Source organism: Pteropus alecto, unplaced genomic scaffold (assembly GCF_000325575.1).
Source record: "Pteropus alecto unplaced genomic scaffold, ASM32557v1 scaffold164, whole genome shotgun sequence".
In the NCBI taxonomy this organism is placed as follows: domain Eukaryota; kingdom Metazoa; phylum Chordata; class Mammalia; order Chiroptera; family Pteropodidae; genus Pteropus; species Pteropus alecto.
Genome location: NW_006439568.1, coordinates 1,735,075 through 1,757,462, shown reverse-complemented (window position 1 = coordinate 1,757,462; position 22,388 = coordinate 1,735,075). Strand labels below are relative to the sequence as shown.

The following is a 22,388-nucleotide window of genomic DNA, read 5'->3' as shown; positions in this document are numbered from 1 at the left end:
TTATTGAATTTTGTTTACTAATGTCACTATAAATAAATAAATAAATAAATAAATAAATAAATAAATAAATAAAAATTTTTAAAAATCTCTCTATTTCTAGATATACTTCTTTTTATGTCCCTTTATTGATAGTCTTTCTGTCCTTTTCTTGATCAAATTTGTCAGAAGCTTGTGTATTTCTTTAGTCTTTTTGTAGAATAAATTTTCGTTTTGTTGATTAGCATTTGTTAATCTCTATTTTTATTAATTTCTACAGTTATTTATTAATCCCTTCCTTCTAGCTTCCTTTACATTTATTTTCTTTTATGCTTCTTTTGCTGAACATTTAATTTATTTTTTAACAATTTCTTTTATTTTCTAATAAATTTATTAAGATAGACATTTTTCTTTAAATACCTCTTTGTCCACATTCCGCTGGTTTTGCTCTGTGGCATTTTAATTGCCATTAATTTTAAAATTACTTGTAATCTGCATTTTAATTTCCTTTATAAGATGGTGCTTTAAAATTTCTAATTGCATAAAATTTTGGCTATTCTATCATGGCACATTTCTAGTTTAATTGCTTGATGGTCAATAACTATGTCCTATGTGACTTTTGTTTTACAAAATGTATAAGCTTTTTTAGGTGGCCTAATAAATAGTCAATTTTCAAAGCCCTCCATTGATACTTAAAAAGAATTTTTATTCTGTTTGATGTCCACAAACAAAATTACACTCACATACAAATGCATATAAAGGTCAAGTTTATTAATTAACTTTTGTCTACTTGATCTTCAATTTCTGGGATATTTGCCCTAAAATCTCTTCCCTATAAAAGTGGTTTAGTCAATGTGCCCCTGTATTTCCAATAATTTTTGCTTATGCATTTTAATGTCTTTTTAAAGGAACAAAAAATTAATATGTAGATAATTTTGGAGGCTTTTTAAAAATCAATACAAAAATATGTCCCTTTCAGTCCAATCTAAGTCTTTGTCTCTAGACAGTTTTTTAAAAGTCTTTTGACTACATTGATAGTTTATATGGCATAAGAAATTAGTTTCCTATCTTTCACCAAATACAAACATAAATTCTAGGTACACTGAAGACCTAAATGTAAACACAAACACTAAAAATTTCAGAAGAAAATATGAGACTATCATTACAATTTTCACATAGAGAAGGATTTCTTTTAAAAAGTGCCAGTTACAGAGGAAAAGATTGATACATTGAACCACATTATAAGTTAAAATTTGGGTATGACAAATGACATTATAAAAACAAGCAAAAGATAGCTATAGTCTGGAGGAAAGATATTTGTAACTTATATAACCAATAAAGGCTTAGTTAACCAATTGGAATTACACAACCAATGAGAATTATGAATTTAGTCTTTTTAAAATATGTACATTCTGGCTTGGAATTTTTATTTAGAGAGAAAATAAAAGTGAATGTGTGTGTTTAGTTTGTTTTATTACTATTGTCAAATTAATCGGTCAATATTTTTAGACTTTTGTAAAGTACAAACATTTCAAGTTAGATATAAGAATTTCTAAAGAACCATGTGCAAGATAATAGGGAGTCTGTGGTGGGCACTATATTAGTGGAAATAACTGAAAATTGGTACTAATAGATGATAACTGTGTCAATTACATAAAATATCCTCCGCACGGGTCTACAGGATGAATGTGAGCCTGTGAGTGCCATGCCACTACTGGTAAACACAGGCAGAACTTGTGACTAAATATTTTTTAAATGTATTTTTAACTGTAAAAATGAACACATTAGCTAGACTTTTGTTAGAAAACAGATTTGTGTCTGTGGCCAGAGTATTTCAATTCACTACCTCTAAAAAGTTAAGAAAGAGAGAGAGAGAGAGAGAGAGAGGAAGGAAGGAAGGAAGGAAGGAAGGAAGGCAGGAAGGAAGGAAGGAAGGAAGGAAGGAAGGCAGGAAGGAAGGAAGGAAGGAAGGAAGGAAGGCAGGAAGGAAGGAAGGAAGGAAGGAAGGAAATAAGGAAGGAAGGAAGGAAGGAAATCATTTCTGTGACCTAGAATAATAGAGATTACCATAATCTGTCAGAGTTTAAACATACTCAAATGCAAATTATTCAGTGTGAAACTAAATAAACATTGTTTCTCACTCAGTGGACTTTAAATTATTAATTCCATGAATTTGAGTGCATTTTTAATATAATAAAGTTCGAGACCTACTTTTCGAGGTATTGAGCCAGATTTGAAGTTCAGTCTGATCATCTGGATCAAGGCTGTCTGCACTTGTACTTACAGATGTGGAACCAGAAACAAGAGAATTGCTAGATCCTAGGAAAGAGAAAAAGTATATTTTAAAAACCTACATTTTTATGAATAGAACATTATTTATGGTTGGTAGCAGAATGTTCTCTCCTATTACCAGCACACAAAACAAACAGCTCACCTTTCCCCACAGTGAAGCGAACGCCTGTGGACTGCACAGTGCTTTCTGAAGAGAAGTTAACGGACTGTATTGCTATATTAGGTTTCACCACTGTCTTGTTACCCAAAGACAAGGAATAATCCTCCATTTGCTCAATAAGACTGCATGGAATAAAACATGATAATGTAATATTTCAGATTTGTTGTAAAATCAGAGATGTGTGTTCTCTCCCACATTCCCATGGAAAAGCATGACCACAGAACTCGTATGATCAAAACAACATAGGCACAATCACTTAAAAAACATTGATTTTCTTTATCAGAGTCTTCCTTTGTTATGTATGCTTCTTGTTCAAAGTTCTGGTAGACAGTGCCCAATGAAGGGTACCTTGTATATTGATGCCAGAAAGCTGTAACTCAAGAATGACAGATTTCTGAATAGAAATAATCTTTATTACACTGCTCTTCACATAGAAGGGTGATGTTGCCACCCAACATTGGCCAGGCTTGAGATCCTTATCTCCCCAGTAGTGAGAATCAGTTTCCACATTTCGAAGTCTCTTCTCTCACCCAAACCCCTTGGGGTCCAAAGCATCTCTTGTAAGTTGTTCTTTCCTAAGGTGACTATTCATATGGAGCTAGGGAAGAACAGAACTTTGAGCTCACTGCCTTGGCTATTAACCAAATATTGCAGATTTTCACAATATTCTTTTCTACTTTGGATTAAGTTTAAAGGTAGGTTAGATAAAAGGTGGGAGGATATGGAGGGAACTTCTCAATTTGGTGTTCTCCAAAGAAAAGTCATAAGATTTTTTTTCTTATTTCCTGTAAGAAATATTTGCACTATTTTTGTACTTGTCAAAACAAAATCTCTGTTTCTAAGATAACCAGTTCAATCTAGTTATCCAAGAAATGAAAGAATTCATTAAAATGTAATTGTTCAAAATTCTAAATCTTTATTTCTATCACTAAAGTATGATTTTCCTTTCTCGAGTAAGAAAAAAAAGACAGACAAACTTTAAAATAAAGATGCTTTGTAAAGAGGATGTGATAATCATTCATATAGAAACATTCAAGTTGGCTTGTTTCAATGATTTGCCTTTTGTAACACCATATTCTGTACTTTTCAGCTATTCACACTATGTATTTCCCACTTAATGAATAACAATCATACTCCAGAGCTGCTTTCAACAGAAGGAATACCTAACAAATACCTATTTTCTAGGCACATATCTCATGTATTCATTCAACCAGTAATATCTGTTGGACATCTAGTAAGAGGTCAGTATCTTGGGATACTAAGAGGAGCTCCCTCAGGCACTGAAAGGCTAAATGGAAAGAGGTACTAAATATATGGGGGTGTTTGCCATGTTCACAACCACTTTCAAAAAGTTGCTCTGGACACAGCCACTTCTAAGGTCATTTTTCTTCCATATGGCTCTTTTCTCCTCTTGCCATAACTGACTGGATTAAAGATAGGTGTTTGCCTCAGAGTACTCAATCTGGAGGCTGGCTATCAACTAGAAGAAGCAATCGGATCCTTTAATTCAAGAATTTTCCATTTAGTGCAGCTGTTATACCAGGAAAGTCATGGTTTAGAGGAGACCAGAGAGGTCATTGTATCATTTGTAGGAACATATACAAATTAAAAATTGAAGTTTAATTCTTCCTGTTGAAAAAAGGGAAGAAATTTCCCTCCACTCCTTTTTATGTGGAACACTTACTTTATAAAACCTGTAAGTACTTTCTCCTCTCTTTGAAATGTAAAGAAAAATCCTTTTGAAGACTCAATTGTCATTTTGTCAGTTTTGTGACCTTGTCTTTCTCAAAGACAAGGGAGCCATCTCTTTGAAGTGTATACATCAAGGGAGGTAGCTCCCATTACTCCCAGTTTCTGTGGGAGGGTAGGAGCCTAACTTCTGTGGGTGGACATCTTGCTCCAAGTTGCAAAACTATCTCCTGTAATGAAGATATGAGAAGTATGATTTTCCTCTGGATAAAGTCAATTAGTTAACACAAATGGTCACCTCACCAAGTAAACTTAGGATGTACTATGTGTGACAAATAGTGCTGTCAAGTTCTCTTGAGGACTAATTCTTGCTTATCTGAAAACATGTATGTGATGGCTTATATCTACTTGTCTATATAAAAAAGTGAGATTCCTTTCTGTCTTTGTAATCTCTTAGGGGTTTGCCTGTGCTAGTATCACATTCTGGTTTAATATCAATAATAAAAGTATTTTCTTTTTCTACTACCTTTGTGGAGAGCATTTCTGGGTTGGGAGAAGATTTTGTTTTTTTAATTCTATTTCCCCAACACCATGAACAGGGTTAAATTATGTGAGAGCAGAAACTAGAAGTAAAGATATTTACTAAGTCATGTTAATTATAAAGGCAACTGCTAAACTAATTTTTTCAATATTTAATACATATAAGTGAGGTATGATGCTAGCAATGTACATGCATCATCTTATTTGAGCTTCACAAGAATCTTACTGAAGTGAGTCCCAAAATTACTGCCACCTTACACTGAAGAATCTGAGTCTCTTCGATATGAAGTAATTTGGCCAAAATCACGTAGCTACTAAATAACGACACTAAGGTATGAACCCAAGACTGTCTGACTCCAAAGGCTGTGGTCACAACTCTTATATTAGCCTAGAAGGAGGACCAAAAAAATACTCTATCGAGACCTTCAAAGATGTGTTGGATTTTTTACCATTCCCCTACTCCAGGGTCTCTAGGATGCAGCTGTATCATGACCCTGTTCTTAGGTTCTCATGAGATTCCATATGCCTCTTTACAATAAATCTGGTTGAGATAATTTAGTGCATGTCTTATAACCAAAGGAGGCTGGCTGGAACAGAAATACAAACAGAAATGTGAAATGTAAACGTTCGAGGTGGCCAGTATTAGGAAAATAGTTTTGCGTTCCCAAAGTTAAGTAAACAAGGACAGTTATGAATTTGAATGTGACAGCAAAGTTTCAAGGTTATGGATCGATCTTCATAGCATATTTCAAAATGGAGAAATGAGGTCTTAGAGTCGTTGGTTAGAGTAAGTTGCCTTTACCAGCAGAGACCCTGCCCATGGCTCCAGGGCTCCACCAACTTCAATATTCTGACTCCTCCCAATTTAGAAAAATAGAATAGACAAATGGGCTCTAGATAACTTTACTATGACAACTTGAGATGGCTGAAGCTGAGATGGATTCTTTCTTTCCTATAACTATTTTCTTTTTTCCTCTCACACTCTTCACTTCTCCCACTACATCTAGAAGGGCATTTCAGTAATTTAAGGAAACTGAATGAAAGAAAGAAGAAGTCAAAGTGAGATGAAAGACTAAGGCCTGGTGCCTGTGAAGAGACCCTGCAACTAGGTTCAGGGGATGGAGTTTTGAAAGGAAGAGTTGCCCCAAGTAGTGATTAGTTTCCTTTCCTGGTGAGAAAGGAAAGTGAGAGATGACCTCTGTTGGCAGCTCATCAAGAATACCCTCCTAAGAGTTGGTGACCTGATGTTGGGACTGCAGGCTGAGGCAAAAGCGTCATCTAAGTAAATGAAGGAACTGAATCTACCAGGCATATGCAAAAGATCAAAAGGGAGCAGGTAAACTGATAGACCATGATTAGAAACATAAGTACACTAGAAATTTAGAATGGGAGGAAAGAGGTTGAGTGTGGTTATACTATCTCATATTTCAATGTGTTGTATATTTAAATTTTTAATTTATCCTCTAAACACCGCTTTGAAGATATTTGGATATTACACATAAGTCACACAAATTGTTCTTTTCTCCACATCTTAAGCCAATAAAATTTGTAATCATTTATTGTTAGGACAGCATTCTCATCTGCATCATGATCTGTGACATTCTCAATCGAATCTCACTTCTCTTTCCTCAGCTTTCTCACCAAAAACATCCACTCCCCTCCTTTTCCTCTCGCAAGACCACGAACACAGAGACTCTAGCTCTGAAGGGAGCCCACTCTGGCTCTCATTCTCCACATTCACTGAACATAGACTCTGAACCCTGTGTTCACTTCCTTCTCCAACTTCAAGAAAAGGGGGAGTGTCCACATTCCCAGTGAGAAGGACCAAACTCCAACTGAAACCTGAAGTCATAAAACACACCAATTAAATTGTTTACACAACTTCTACCTCCATCTCTCAGAATTATAATCTTTTAAATGCTCTATTTCTTGTTTTTGTGCTTTTCCTACTTTGAGAAGGCTCAATACGAAATAGGTAGTGGTTATAATAATTAGAAAACTGAGAATTTCTTGTAGGAAATTCTCCCAAGGAAATAATAAGTTATGCAAATAAAACTGTGTAGAAGAATGTTTAAAGACTTGAAGCAATCTAAATGTCCAGCAACAGAGAATTGCTTAAATAAAAGTTCACTCATATTACGCAGTAACCTAAATTTGTGATGTTGATGTACACGTATTTATATTAAAAAGTTGTTTCTAAAATATTATTAAGTGACAAAAACAAGTTATAAGTCAATAGATTATGTAATATGATACACATGCATACACATACAGAGAAAAAAATCTTTAAGAATATGTACCAACAGGTTAATAAAGGTAAGAATGATTTTTTAAATTTTGCTCATTCATATTTTTTAAATTTTTCTATGAGTGTGCATATTAATTTAAATTTTAAATGAGTTAGGAAAACTGTATATAAGATAAAAAACACAATAAATCCTAGTGAGGGACTCTATGAATAAAGTACTTGGGTTTTAGTATAAATATATAACCAAAAGTAATCCAGAACAAGAAGAGAGAAAACAGGTAGAGTTGGATCCCTTTTTTGTTGTTGTTCAGTGTAGCAGCCTTGGGAAAGTTAAAGCAAGCTTAATTAAAATACACCAGGTTCTTGGGAGACTTGAGGTGTTTGTGTGTGTATGTGTGTGTGTGTGTGTGTGTTTGGGGGGGCGGTTGGTGGGAAGGGGGGACTGCTACCAATGTGTCTTGCAAAGTTATGCTGTTATTTGCAGTTCTGTGAACTGAGAAAAGAGTTTGAAGAGCTCCTGCTGTGTATGCGGGTGTCCTTTGGGCATACCAACCTAGAGTTAGGAAAGCAAGTTCTAATCTAAATCATCCCAGTTACTCTCCATCCATGGCCATGCTTGGAACCAGAAGTTAACATATACCACTCTGTCCAGTAACTGAAGATTAGGTAGAGAGCCAAGATTTCCATCTGTTTTCCAGAGGAATCCATTAGTTAGTGCATCCATGAGCAAAATAAAGACATATCTGTTAAGGCTTTAACCTAGGAAAGTAAACAGCATTTTGCCAGGTTTTCTTGCCAAATTAGAATTATGCTTACGTTGCAAAGGTATTATCAGCTTTTTTTTTTTTTTGAAAAACATCTTCATTGACATCTAGAAGTTGACTCACTGTTGTTACGGCAACTAATTTTGCCTGTCAGGAAGAAGACACCAATCATCATAGAAGACATACATCATACATCATCATGACCATTGTTATCGTGAATTATAATGGTATCAATTGATACCATTGGTATGATAATCTAGAAGCAAGTATATTTCAGAATTAAAGGCTTAGTATTTTTTTAATTTAATTTTATTATTAGTTTCAAGTATACAGTACATTGGTTGGACATTTATATAGTTTATGCAATGATCCCCCTAATTACTCTATATTCCCTCTGGCTCTACACCTAGCCATTACATTACTGCTGACTGCACTCCCTATGCCATGCTCCCCAACCCCGTGACCATCTATCAACTACCAATTTGTACTTCTTCAACTCTTCACCCCTTTCTCCCAGTCCCCTACCCACCTCCCCTCCCCTCTTACCTTCACCAGATTGTCCTCTATATTTGTGAGTCTGTTTTTGATTAGTTTGTTCTTTTTGTTCCTTAGATTCCACATATAAGTGAAATCATATGGTATTTATCTTTCTATGTCTGACTTATTTCACTCAGCACAATAATCTCTAGGTCCCTAAAGGCTTAGTTTTTGATCTGCATAAGACTGCAGAGAAAATAAAGATAAGGCACTGTTAAAATATCAATTGAGGTAGTCAATTAGGCAGCCTAGGTCTCTGAATTTGACCTCATAGCAAGATCTTTCACAGAACTTCCACTCCATTCCCCGAAATAGAAAAGCAAATGAGTGGATACAAAAGCAGAAACAAAATAAAATGGGTGCAGGACTCTGATTGTCAAAACATTACAACTCACAATACTTAATATAATTTATTACACTTAGTAACTATTACACTTAGTAATTATTAGACTTAAATTATTTCTAGTTTTCTTATAATGAAAAAATCAGGAGTACATCAGGAAGGATCTTTTGGCATTTGGTTACTGTTTAACTACCCTCTCTGGGGCATTAATACCCTCTGTCTATATTGACTAATTCTTCCACTAATTTTACATTTGGGTCATTATTTTTCTCTTCAATTCCATTTTTATTAACTTGAGATTTTAATCTCATTTACTTTCCAAAAGACCTAGAGTAACATAAAATAAATTTTTGAAATAAGACATTTAAAGGGAATAGAAGAAAGGAGTAGATATTTTCAGGTCATGCTGATATTCACCTGGTAGACATAGTGGTGGTTTATACTCCTGTTTGACCAGTACTCAAGCTGTGCCAGTAGATAAATGTTAACTGTAGTTCTTATTTTCAGGTACCAGAGTTTAGTAGGTTACAATACCAGAAATGTAAACTGGACTTAAAACTTTTTGAAAACCAAAACTAAAATGCAAATACGTTTAGCAGAAAGAGATCATAGTTTAAAATAGCATGTTCCAAAGTGAGTTCCTTAGAACATTAGTTACTTGGAATTGAATAGGAATGATGAGGTCAAATGCAGTTTGTAGAACTTTCCAGATGATTTAACATAACAATCATTGTGATTATCCTGAAAGAATATTTAGACAAGGAGTGAGCCCTTTTTTATTTCTTTGAGCATCTCCCAGAAAGAATGGTCCGTAAATGGTTTTAAGCAACCTAAACCATGACCAAGTTCATATCATAGAATAAGAAATGAAGTTTGGGATGACTCTCTTTCTTTCTTCCTCTCCCCTTTTTAAAAATCTTGTGAGTTTTACCTCAGATGAAGCATTTCTGGATGAGTTGAAGATCTGTCCAACCACATTAGCAGCAGAAGTGATGTTCTCGGGAGTTAATTTCCCGACATCAGATGTTAAAATCTGGGCTTCAGCAGAAATATTTTGAGACTCAACAGAGATACTGTCTATCTGTTAAAAAAAGAAAAAGAAAAAGAAAGAGAAAAAGAAAGAAAGAAAGAAAGAAAGAAAGAAAGAAAGAAAGAAAGGAAGAAAGGAAGAAAGGAAGAAAGGAAGAAAGGAAGAAAGGAAGAAAGGAAGAAAGGAAGAAAGAAAGAAAGGAAGGAAAAAATGAAAAAAAAAGAAAGAAAGAGAAAACCTTAACTTTGTACAATCATGTCTAAACACTTTGCGCACAGCTTCAAATTAATAAGCTGGAATTTAGTTGAGCCCCAATTTCCTGAACATCACATCCACTTGGTTTCTCATGTTTGTTTCTTTCCTCGAGTAAAGGACAAAGTACACACAGGCTGGGGATTTTATCAGCCTTTACTATTTGCCAGGCTTAATTAACTCTAACAGGCTGCTTTAGCTAGATTGCTGCTATTCAAAGTGTGATCCATGGATCAATGTTGGTTCACTGTTCGTTACAGTGTCCATGGGAAGATAAGAACAGCAACTGAGAGTAAGTGGTCAGAAATTCATATAACAATTTTATGCTGTTGAATCTAGTGATTTTTAAAATAGATATGTATTTTATATATCTTTTTTCACTTTATTTTCCAAGTAATTCATTTTTGCTGTGTTTTATATAATTATTGGCCTGCCATGGGATGATAATTTTTAAAAATGGATTTTTAGCACAGATAGTTTGGGCAGCATTGACCTAGACAACATCTCCATGTATCAATTGGCCAATGGGTGCTGCTGTGTGCCTACAACATGTTATTCCATACTGTTATTAGTGGAGCTAAGTGTCAGAGTGTGTGTGTGGATGGTAGGGGCTTTAGTTTTCGCTAGATGGCAGCATCATTTCAAAATTCAAACCAACATCACAAGTTTTTCAAGCTTGGAGAAGAGTCAGAAACAATACCTAGTCAGTAGACAGAAACAACATTCTCATTCAATAGGCAGGTAACTGCCACAGGCTAGGCAATTTACTAGATGTTTTACAGGTGTTATCACATTTAATACACAAAACAACATTGTGAATTGAGTATCCTCACCCCTATTTAAAGTCTTGAAGAGGTTAAGGAGCTCATCCAAAGTTCACACAGCTTGAAAGTGGCAGAGCTGAGAGTCAAACACTGGTTTGTCAGACTCCAGAACATGAAGTTTAGTGGCTGGCACAACCTGTGTGGTTGGCAGGCACCTCCACATCTCAGTACCATCCCCACTCCCATCTCCACCCCTGCCAAGGAGCCAGTATAGTACAGTGTGGACTTTAAACTCAAGAACTTCATCACTTTTGGCTACACTTCACCAGACAACACACTGCACCTCTCAGAGCCACAGTTTCCTCATCTATAAAATGGGTACTTTAATACCTATCTACAGAGTTGTTGTAAGAATTAAATATGATGAAATAATACATGTAAAATGTTTGGCACAGTATTTGGCATGTGGTTAGTCCTCAGTAATAAGTGTTATTAGCTACAATTATCTATAGTATGGGAATAACATCTAACTCACAGAGGTTCTATAAAGACTAAATGAGATAACATATGTAATATGCCCAGCATCTAGAAGGACCACATAAAGACGTTTCCTCTTCCTCCTGTTGCTTGGCCCCAGGTCTTAGCGATTCCATGTATTTGCATTTGGGTGTATCCTTAGTCAAAATAATTTAATTTACATGAAAAAAATATCTACTCAGATGTACTTCCTGTTTCAGCTGCTTATGGATACAGCCCTGAGACTACTATCAGGTTCTGGAGTTTCTTGTATCAAAAGATCTTTGGTCATAGTTTTTTTTTTCTTTCTTTATTCTGATCCAGTAGACCATTAAAATATACCTTCTTTTTGGTCTCAAATGTCGGGGATCTATTTTCAGTCAAAATTTCACTGGTCTAAAAAGATGAGGCCTTTTATGTCCTTTTTCCACAAACATATCAACTTAAAAAAATAGCAAGAATGGCTTTTGTACTGGTTTTTGTTATTTCTAATTTGAGAGTTTTAAAAAGCATTGATGAGACATCAGATATTTTTCCCGGGTGACCATCGCATGGGCTATATGGCATACCTGCTTTTCCAGGCTTTCCAGATTTTCATTGCAACTTCCTATTGTAGCATTTTCTAAAGTTATCTCTCCATTTTCATTAAGATTGCATAGCCGGGTTGCTATTGGATTGCCTGCTTTAATTTAAAAAAAAAAGAGAGAGAGAGAGAGAGTGTTTACAAAGATAGTCACGGCAATTGCCTGCTCCTGTATATATGCCCCTTCACAGCATGATTTTGCTGCTCTTTTTTCAAAAAGTGGCATCTGTTTCCTTAATCTCGGCTGCCCTGATAACATGCTTTGACCAAGAGAATATGGTAGAAATAACGTGTGAGTTCCAGAACCTAGGCCTCAAGGAGACTTGCTATTTTGGCCTTTGCCTTCTTGGAATGCTGTCCTAAGACTGTCATATAAGGAAGCAGGTCTAATATACTGTGGGATGAGAGACCATATAGAGGAGAACTGGGGAGTGCCAGCCAACAGCCAGCACCAATACCCCATGTGAGTGAAGTCATCTTGGGCCTTCCAGTATAGTCCAATTGCCACAGTCAACATAAAAAAACTGAAAAATCTAAATCATCATTATTTTAAGCCCCTAAGTTTGGGGTGGCTTGATACATAGCAGTGGAAAAGTAAATCAGACATTTACTACAAGAATATTTTAGGCAGATGCCACTCGTTGTCTTGATTTTTAAATCTAGACTTTAAAAGACCAGTTGACTATTTCCTTCCTTTGAAGTCTGCAAAGAAGATTTGCCTTACAACAAAAAGGGCCAGGGCTTTGAATTGGATGTAATGAGGGAATACTAGCCTAAGGGAACAGAAAAAATATGAAAATTCCTTCTAGATATTGAATTATAAGTTGATCTTTCTTTAGCCAAACCTGGCTAACATCTGAAAGGCAGCATTCTATTATATTGCAGCACCTATTTGATATTTGGCTCTAAATAAATAATTATTAGATCATTAGGTTTATTTCCTAGGATTATTATCTAAGTTTCCCTTCCTCAGTGTCCTTTTGTGGCTAATAAGTAAGAGGCTGCTAGTAGATAAAGTCATCCCCAGCTATCATAAGAAGGATAACTGATCAGAAGATCAAACTTGCCTCAGGATCAATTTTGGGTAGCTGCTTCTTGAGGAATAACTAGGAAATCTGAAATTAGAGCCCACTTCTACAACACTTAAAGCAGAAGTTTAAAGTCACTCATATACAATGGCTTCATCTCAACACTCTGACATAATAAAAATTTTAAATACATATATAGGATTTTATTTTTAAGCAGCCATATTTCAAATGTATCTCTTGTCCTCTATATCTACCTATTCGAAATCATTGAAAAGTATTTTGATCATTTGCTATATAAAATCAAATAACTAGAAGTAATTCTCAATATAAAACTAAAAGCAAATTTGCCAATAGTTGGAATCTATAGTTTTAAAATTATCGATGGACTCAATCTGAAATTCAAACATGTTTATAATAGTTGCTTGGAAAAGAAAATAAATAACCAATTGAAAGACAGTTATTCTTTTGCCCCAAAAATGTAATATATATCAAGCAAGTATGATATCTCTTGACATTTTTACTCTTCCTAATTCACTAGCAAACAGTTGTTTGTTTGTTTGTTTGTTTGTTTGTTATAGCATATATGTTTTATAAATTATTATGAAATACTTAAGATGTACAAAATATATAATAGTTAAGATAATAGGTATCCATGGACATACCATACAGTATAAGAAGTCAGTACTAACACAATTGAAACTTCCCTTTTACCTTCTGAGCTTTTAATCAAGAGGCTATAAGTATCTATGTAAAGAATGGTATAATAAATACTTGAGTAAGAATGATATATGCGGGCAGAGGCAATTTGGATTTTGAAAATGGAATGCTTGATCTACATAATTTCTTAGACTAAATAAAGTAAAAAAGCACATAGGAAAGAGAAGTACATGTAATTTAGGTAGTGTTTCAAAGAGCCCTTGACATACTCAAAAATAAATATCTAAATAAAATATTAAATTATCCCCAGGGTCATTACTAAAAGAAGTTCTATCAAACATTTTCATAAATGATCTAGAATTGGCTGTTTTTGAGGGATTTAGTTCCACAGGAAATGGATGATAACCTGGAGGAAGATGTGAGAGGTAGGGGGATTGGTCAGATGAAAGTCAATTAAAACAAAGGACAGGTAGAACATTTAGGAAAAATAATATAACAATGGGCTCTAAGCTATCAAGAAAGAGATCTATGAATTTCAAAAGACTACTCTCAGAACATCTTACCTAATGTGCCATTGAAATCAAATAAGTCATCAAAATCCTGAATATCATCGGAGAGCATATTAGAAATAGAAAATATTATTTGCGCCTTTATTCTTGGAATGTCTCTATGCAAGCAAGGTTGTCACACTTCAAGAAAGTTTTGATTAAGTTAGAGAATATTCCAAGATGGATAACTAAAATGAATAAGGAGATGAAGGACTCTTAACTGCGGACAGACTTAACTGTGCATCTCCACATAAAAATATAAAGTCTGAAAATAGATATGGTGTAAATAGATATAGTTTAGCTAATTATTTAAGTTGAGGCAAATTATATAACTTAAAGAGAGGATATTAACCTGATCAAACTCCAGGAGATTGAGTAAGATGGAAAAACAAGTCAATTGAAGTATTAAAAGGAATTTACAACTTATCCATATTACGGTTTTCAGGAAAATTAGAATTATGTGAAGAAGCACCCTCAAGTTTGAACATTGGTATCATGAAAGGGACCCAAACTCCTCCACAAAAACTGCCTTGATGCCTCTTCCCAGGACCTAATACTAGTTGGAGGGTTGATAGCTATAACCCAGCATAGTGATCTGTATACCTAAACAGAGGAGATGTTTGGAAAAGCACATACCATTCAGAGTGTTCTTGTCACACTTTTCCAAGGAAGATCCATATCTTCCCACTGGAATTCTGAGAAAAGTAAAACCTCGATCGGTACTGTTTTTACAGAAATTAGCTATAATAAAAAGAAAAAAATATTTAAATTATAAATTATACCTTTCTTTTTCAAATTTCAGACCAGATAAATGTCAAAGTTCAAAACATATCCAGTATAATTTGAAGGGCAATAGAAGGCTTATGTGACACACTAACCCACCAAGAACTTCACATTTTCTTGTCTTGTTAAGTTACTACCATTAAAATAACTAATATGTTAAGTAACAAGTTCCAGTTACTTAATGTGCACAATGATTAACTTGGTAAAGGTGAGATGTGATTACTAACACATCGGCAAGGATAGTGTGACAGATTTGGTGAAATCTTGAAAATGAAAGATATAGAGCATACAGGGTAAAAAGGCATCATAAGGATGTGGGTTAAAGCAAAAGGTCTAAAGTTATGGGTATGTAGGATATGCTGGCTGGTAGGAGGGTAGGAAATGATGAGAATGTGCTTCTGTGGCTCTGGGTCCTAAGCAGACAGCATGAAGGGTGCAGAGTGTTGAAAAGCACACCACAGATCAAAAAATGGCTTTGAACTTTGATTCTGAGATATCATTGATTGAAAGCAAACCAGTAAATTAATAACACCTCTTCAAAAGAAAGGAAGAAAAGACAAAAACTTCACCTAAGTATATACTTGGATGGGAAGGTGCATCTAGACTTGAGAAAAGTTAGAATCGTGATATTTGAAATGGCATATATTTCCATTGGTAATATGGCATATCACCAATTGAAAATAGCTGGGAAAACATATCACCCATTACCCTGTATTAAACATTGCATCCAGAAGGAAAAGCAATGATGAATTTACAGAGAAACTTGATAGTTGGGAAACAGACAAGGTGTATTGAACATACAGGTAAACAGCCCAAGAAGAAAACTTAGCTTTTACTATTGAGCTAATAAATACATCTTAAAGCCATCATCATTATGCCCATGTTACTATAATCATTAACAAAAGTTTCAAGAAGCTTTGCTGCTCTCCTTAATGCAAGAGTTGCCTGCACCTCACACCATAGTATTATCCCAAGAAACTTACCCATTGTACATCTCAGTCCTTTCCATTCTTCTGTACAAATGCATCTGCCATTTTCCCAGGTTCCACCATTTCTGCAGAACGCTATAGGAATGCTTGATGAGGGAGCATATGTTCCTAAAGAAACAATAAATAACAGAATAGTATACAAACTGTCTAATTAGTTTCTCCTTTTGAGTCTGTGGCCTTTAATGTCCATGTGTAAAATCATTACTTTAAGTACCATTGCTGTGAGATGTTCTTTGTAATATCATCAACAAAAGTATACACAAAAATCTATACAGAGTATACAATGCTAACTAGATGTTATAAATACTAAAAAATATATACATCTTTGAAAGACACAACACTTTGGCCAAGGAGATTAGAATCTAGTGAGAGAAACAGGAGATTCTATAGATGATAGATGGATAGATTGATAGATAGATGATGATGATGATGATGATAGATAGATAGATAGATAGATAGATAGATAGATAGATAGATAGATAGATAGATCAGACAGACCAATCGGCCAATCAAGTCAACTTGCAAGTTTGTAAGTGCAACTTGCAAGTTTGTAAGTAGGAATATAGAAGAGAGATGTTGAGAACAGAGGTAACCTACCCAGGGAAGACTTTTCAAAAGAGGAGGTATTTGAATCGAATTTTAAAATTAAATCTAAAAAAGCCAAATGCAAATGAATGGCTCAAGTAGACAGGATACAAAGTACAAAATTACAGAAACATGGAAAGTTCTGATATGTCCAAGGAACAGAGAAAAAGCTTCACATATCAGGAGCACAGTTTCTATGAAGAGCAATAGCAAGACATAGATTGAATTGTGAGTGGTTTTATAGACTAAGCCAACAATATTTAATCCTGCAGAAGCCTAGAGAAGTCTTGAAACAAGTGAGCAACATAATAAGAAATGTTTTTTAGGAAGGTACCTCAAGCAATATGAGAAGTGACTGAAACTAGGAAGCAAGTAAAACCAGTTAAATGAGGACCTAATCTAAAGCAGTAGCTCTAAGGAACTCAGGTGTCAACAGATTCAGGAAGCATAGCTGAGATAGGATTATTAGGAACCAGTGACTGGTTATTTTGCACTGGGGACACTGGGATCTTTAAATTTGAAGACAAGGTAGATATTAAACAAATTAACTAAGCTTAGAATATAGGAAGAGTTTCATTTCTAATAATTATGGAATAGATTGTACCATATTAAACCTCCCACAGATAATTTTAAACTCTGGATGAAAGTAAAACAAACAAACAAACTATTAGAGGACATTGGACAGCAATGAAAAGCAGACAGAGACTGACAGCTATTCCGAGTTTAGACAATCTTTCCACTAAGGGCACTACCCAGTCAATATAGCAGGAGTGGCTGAAACTCCAGCAGAAAACCACAGACTTAATGGGTTAAGATGTGAAAGAAACCTGTCTGGGGCTACCACAGCAACCAGAAACTGAAGGGAGATATTACAGAATGGAGAGAGTCATATAGAAGAATGGCTCAAAGTGCATGTGCGTGAATTCCCCTGAAATCTAGAGAGCAAAAAAAGTTTAAAAAATTAAAGAGAGTTTCACAGACATGTGGAACAATTTCAAGCAGTCTAACATATATGCAATTGGAGCCCCAGAGGGGAGAAGAGATGGAATAGGGTAGATAAAATATCTAAAGAAATAATGGTCAAAATTTTTCAAATTTGGTTAAGAACTTTAACCTATAGATCTAAGAAGCTCAGTAAAGCATAAGTGAAATAAATAGAAGGACAACCACACTTAGATATATTGTGGTCAAACTGCTGAATTTTCAAGGAGAAAATCTTGAAATCAACCAACTACTGACCCAGGCAATTTTACTAGTGAATTAGAAAAGAATAATATCAACCTTATATAAATTCCTTCAGAAAATAAAGAAAAAGGAAAACTTCCCAAATCATCTCATAATCCTAAGATAACCCTGATGCCAAAATATGACAAAGACATAACAAGAAAATTCAATACCAATAAACCACATTTATACAGATGCAAAAATCCATTAAAAATAGTAGCAAATCAATCCAGCAATATATAAAACTGATAATGCATCATAATCAAGTGAGGTTTATCCCAGAAGTGCAAGTTTGGTTTAACAATAGAAAATTAATTCAATTCACCATACGACAGAATAAAGGGGGAAACCATATGATCATTTCGATAAATGCAGGGAGCAAAAAGCATCTGGCATTTTTTTAACTCTCAGCAAACAAGAAATAAAAAAAAAATTCTTCACACTAATAAGATTCATCTGCATAAAACCTTCCAATATCATACTTAATCGTATAATAGTGAATACTTTCCCCCCTAAGATTGACAGAAAAAAGTTTAATTGCTTTAACCACTTTTATTCAATAATTGTATGAAAGGTACTATCCAGTGCTGTAGGAAAGAAAAAGAAATTTCAAAAAACATAAAACTAAGAAAGGATAAAATAGATTTATCTTCTGTTGCAGATGACATCATCAAATATGTTAAAAATCCTAAGATGTCTTGAAAAGAGCTACTTGAATTGATAAGTGAATTTAGCAAAGTTGCTAAGTTACAAAATATACACAAAAAATCAATTATTTCCTTATGTTATCAACAAATAATTAGAAAATAAAATTACAAACTCATTTCCATTTAATTATAGTAAAATTCATAAAATTATTGAAAATAAATATAACAAAATATGTGCAATACCTCACGAGAGAAATTTTTAAAGATCTAAATAAATGGAGTTATATACCATGTATGTATGGAAGACTCAAAGTTGTTAAGGTGTCTATTTTCTCCAAATTGATATAGCTAAAAATCCAAAAACAAAAGACCTTTTTCTGTAGAAATTTGTAAACTTATTTATAAATCTTATGACAATATAAAAGACCTAGATAAGCCAAGACAAATTTTTAAAAGAATAACAAAGTTGAATGACACACATTACTAGTTTTATGACTTACTGTGTAGCCATAGCAATCAAGACAGTATGACATCAGCACGAAGACAAACATATCGATGAAATAGATAAAACATACCTAGTCAATTGATATAAAAAAAATATGCCAAGACAATTGAATTGGAAAAGGAAAAAATTTTCATCAAATGGTGCTGGACTAACTGGGTAAATATACCACACTCAAAACTCAATTTGATTTAACAGATAACAGTTTGTTTAAAATAATAATAGCAGCAATATATCAGGTGATTATAGCTTATGGATAAATAAAATGAATGACAAAAATGTTATAAGGGAAGAGGAGGATTAGGGAATACTCTGTTATAGGGTATTGGCATCACCCATGGGACTATATATTGTTATTAGAAAGTGAATTTAGGTTCATTGTAAATATATACTGCAAACTCTAGGGCAACCACTAAAATGTTTTTTGTTTGTTTAAGTACAAATGATTTCTAAGAGAGAAGAAAAAGTAAAATCATATAAAATGCTCAGTTAAAATCAGAGAAGGCAGAAAAAGATAATGGCAGTGGAAGAAACAAAGAACAAAAAAAAAGTTGCGAATATAATAGATATTAATCTGATATACCAATAATCACTTTAAACAGCATGGTCTAAAATCACCAATTATAAGACAAAGACAATAAGAGTAAATAAAAAACAAGGTGCAACTGTATGTTGTCTATAAAAAACTCATTTTAAATAAAACACAGATTAAAAGTGAGGTGATAGAGGAAAATATACCATGCTAATGCTAATCAAGGGAAAGGTGAAGAAGCTATATTAATTTCAGACAAAGTAGACTTCAGAGCAAGAAAAATTATCACGGATAAAAAAGGACATTATATAATGATAAAGGGGCTAATCCTTCAAGAACTACCAATCTGTCCCTACCAATACAGTCTCAAAATAAGAGAGACAAAATCAACAGAACTGCAAAAAATATACATATATATTTTTGTATATATATACAAATCTGCTACTATTGTTGAAGACTCAACACCCTTCTGTTGGTAATTGACAGATCCAGCAATCAGAAAGAATCAATTAGATCAGACATTTATAGTATTCTTCATTCAATGATGTAAGAATACATATTATTCTTAAGCACACATGAGTATTCACCAAGATAAACTACATTCTGGCCCATAAAATATTCCTTAACAAATTTATAATAAATTTTTTAAAATTTAAATAAATAAATAAATAAATTGTTAAAAGGATAGAAATCATACAATATAGTCTCTCAAACCAAAATTGAATTAAATTAGAAATCAATAACAGAAAGATAGCTGGAAAATTCTCCAAATATTTGGAGATACTTCTAAACAGCTTGTAGATTAAAGAAGTCTCAGGAGAAATTTTAAGATATTTTGAACTAAATAAAAATGAAAGTGAGATTCAGAAAAAGCAATGCTTACAGGTGAATTTATAGCATTGAACATAGGTGTCAGAAGAGAAGAAAGATCTAACAGTAATCATCTAAGTTTCCACCTTTGGAAACTAGAGTGAAGATCGAATTAAGTGTAAAGGAAGAAGAAAATAAATACAATATTATGGCAGAAATCAATGAAGTTGAAAACAGAAAATAACAGATTAAAATCAGTAAAACCAAAAGGTGGTTATTTGGCAAGAACATTAAAATTGATAAACCTCTAGCAGTCTAACCATGAAATAAGAGAGAAGGCATAAATTACTAAAATCGGATATGAAAAAAAGGGTCATCACTAGTGATCTCGTGAACATTAAAAAAATAAAGCATTATCACAGCCCTAGCGTTTAGGCCCTGTCTATTAGATCTTTTAACTAAATTTGTTTCTTCTCATCTAGAGGCCATCAAGCTGCAAATGGTCCTGGATATGGAACCTGGAATGAGCATATCCTTCTACTGTGGACCCTTAGATAGATCTCTGGACCAGCCCTGACTGCCATTCCTTTGGACGCCCCTCCTCAGCATGAAACAGCCAGAGCGGTCGTCTCCCTTCACCCTAACAGCAGTTAGGGCTATGTGTTCAGAGGGTGGTTTGAGATTGAAAAGTTAGTAAATGTTAGGCAGAACAGGGCAGTCTATGGTAGGAACACATAGTTGGAGGTCACACCCACCCACGGAGCCCACCCCCCACCCTCTGGAGCCGGGAGTGGAGACGTGCCAACCAATCATAAAAAGGCACATCCCGTAAGACCAGAAGGAGTAACTAGCATAGAGACCTATAAAAGAAGCCTTTTTCTACCTGGGGCATCCCACTTTCCAGCACACCCTCTAGCAAGAGAACTGTAACTCTGAGCTTCAATAAACCTTATCGCTTTACCTCCTCAAGAGAGGGGAGAGGGAAGAGGGGACAGGGGACAGGGGACAGGGGATGGGGGACGGGGAGAAAAGAAAGAAGGGAAGGGAAGGGAAGGAAAGAGAGAAAGGAAGGGAGGGAGGGAGGGAGGTAAGGAGGGGGGAGAGAGAGAGAGAGAGAGAGAGAGAAAGGAAAGAAAGAAAAAGAGAAAGAGAGAGAGAGAGAGAGAAAACAACCTAACCCTTCAAAAAGAGAGAAAGAAAAGAGAGAAAGAAAAGAAAGAAAGAAAGAAAAAAGAAAGAAAGAAAGAAAGAAAGAAAGAAAGAAAGAAAGAAAGAAAGAAAGAAAGAAAGAAAGAAAGAAAGAAAGAAAGAAAGAAAAAGAAAGAAAGAAAGAATGATGAATAGCTCTCTGTTAACAAATTTAATAACTTAGACAAAATGGACCAATTCCTTGAAGGACACAATCTACCAAACTCACACAAGGAGAAAGAGATAATCTGAATAAATCCATATAGATAAAGAAACTGAATCTACAATTAATAACCTTTCAAAACAAAAAGTGCCAGACTCTGATGGGTCTGGTGGTGAATTCTACCAAACCTTTAAGGAATACTGATATCAATTCTTCACAATCTCTTCCAGAAAACAGGAGAGGAGCACTTTCCAACTCATTTTATGAGGCCAGCATTACTCTGATATCAAAATCAGAAAGGAAAATTACATATCAATATTTCTCATGAATATAAACACAAAAATATTAGCAAATTAATCCAACAATGTTTAAAAAGAATTATACACCAAAATGAATTGAGATTTATCCCAGGTATGCACTGCTGGATAACAATTAAAAATCAATCACGGTGTAATTCATCGTGTCAACAGACTAAAGAAGAAATATCACATGAGCATTATCAATAGACACATAAAAAGCTTTAACAAAATCCAACACCCGTTCATGATAAAAATTCTTAGCAAAGAAGGATTATAGGGGACCTACTTGATACAGAGTATCTACAAAAACCTACAATTAACCTTATACTTCATGATGAAATATTAAATGCTTTTCCCTAAGATCGAAATCATGATAAGAATGTTCCTTCTCACTGCTCCTACTCAACATTACACTGGAAGTCCTAGCTAATGTAATAAAACAAGAAAAGGAAATAAAAAGTATTCAGAATGGAAAGAGAAAAAAAGTCTTTGTTTAGAGACGACATAATTGTCTATGTAGAAAATCCCAAAGATTCACACACACACACACACACACACACACACACACACACAGAACTAATAAGAAATTATAGCAAGATTTTGAGATATAAAGTTAACATGCAAAAGTAAATTGCTTCTTACTGGGGATTTCTGCATTGTACATTTGTAAGTAGGACAAATTCAAATTCTTTATCCTAGGATTTCAATTACTTGCAGTGACTTCCCCTCCCCCTACTCG

General features: G+C 34.3%; 1 protein-coding gene across 1 annotated transcript in view; it reads right to left on the bottom strand.

The window, feature by feature from the left end:
* The window catches only part of ADGRG7 (adhesion G protein-coupled receptor G7), a 66,669-nt gene that overhangs the window by 37,790 nt on the left and 6,491 nt on the right, over positions 1-22,388 (bottom strand). The window contains exons 2-8 of the mRNA XM_015592950.1: positions 15,694-15,807; positions 14,564-14,668; positions 11,681-11,793; positions 9,481-9,630; positions 7,722-7,816; positions 2,411-2,550; positions 2,188-2,295 (exon numbers count right to left, since the gene is read on the bottom strand). Of these exons, the coding sequence (XP_015448436.1) occupies positions 2,188-2,295; positions 2,411-2,550; positions 7,722-7,816; positions 9,481-9,630; positions 11,681-11,793; positions 14,564-14,668; positions 15,694-15,807 (825 nt within the window). The remainder of the gene's footprint in view (positions 1-2,187; positions 2,296-2,410; positions 2,551-7,721; positions 7,817-9,480; positions 9,631-11,680; positions 11,794-14,563; positions 14,669-15,693; positions 15,808-22,388) is intronic.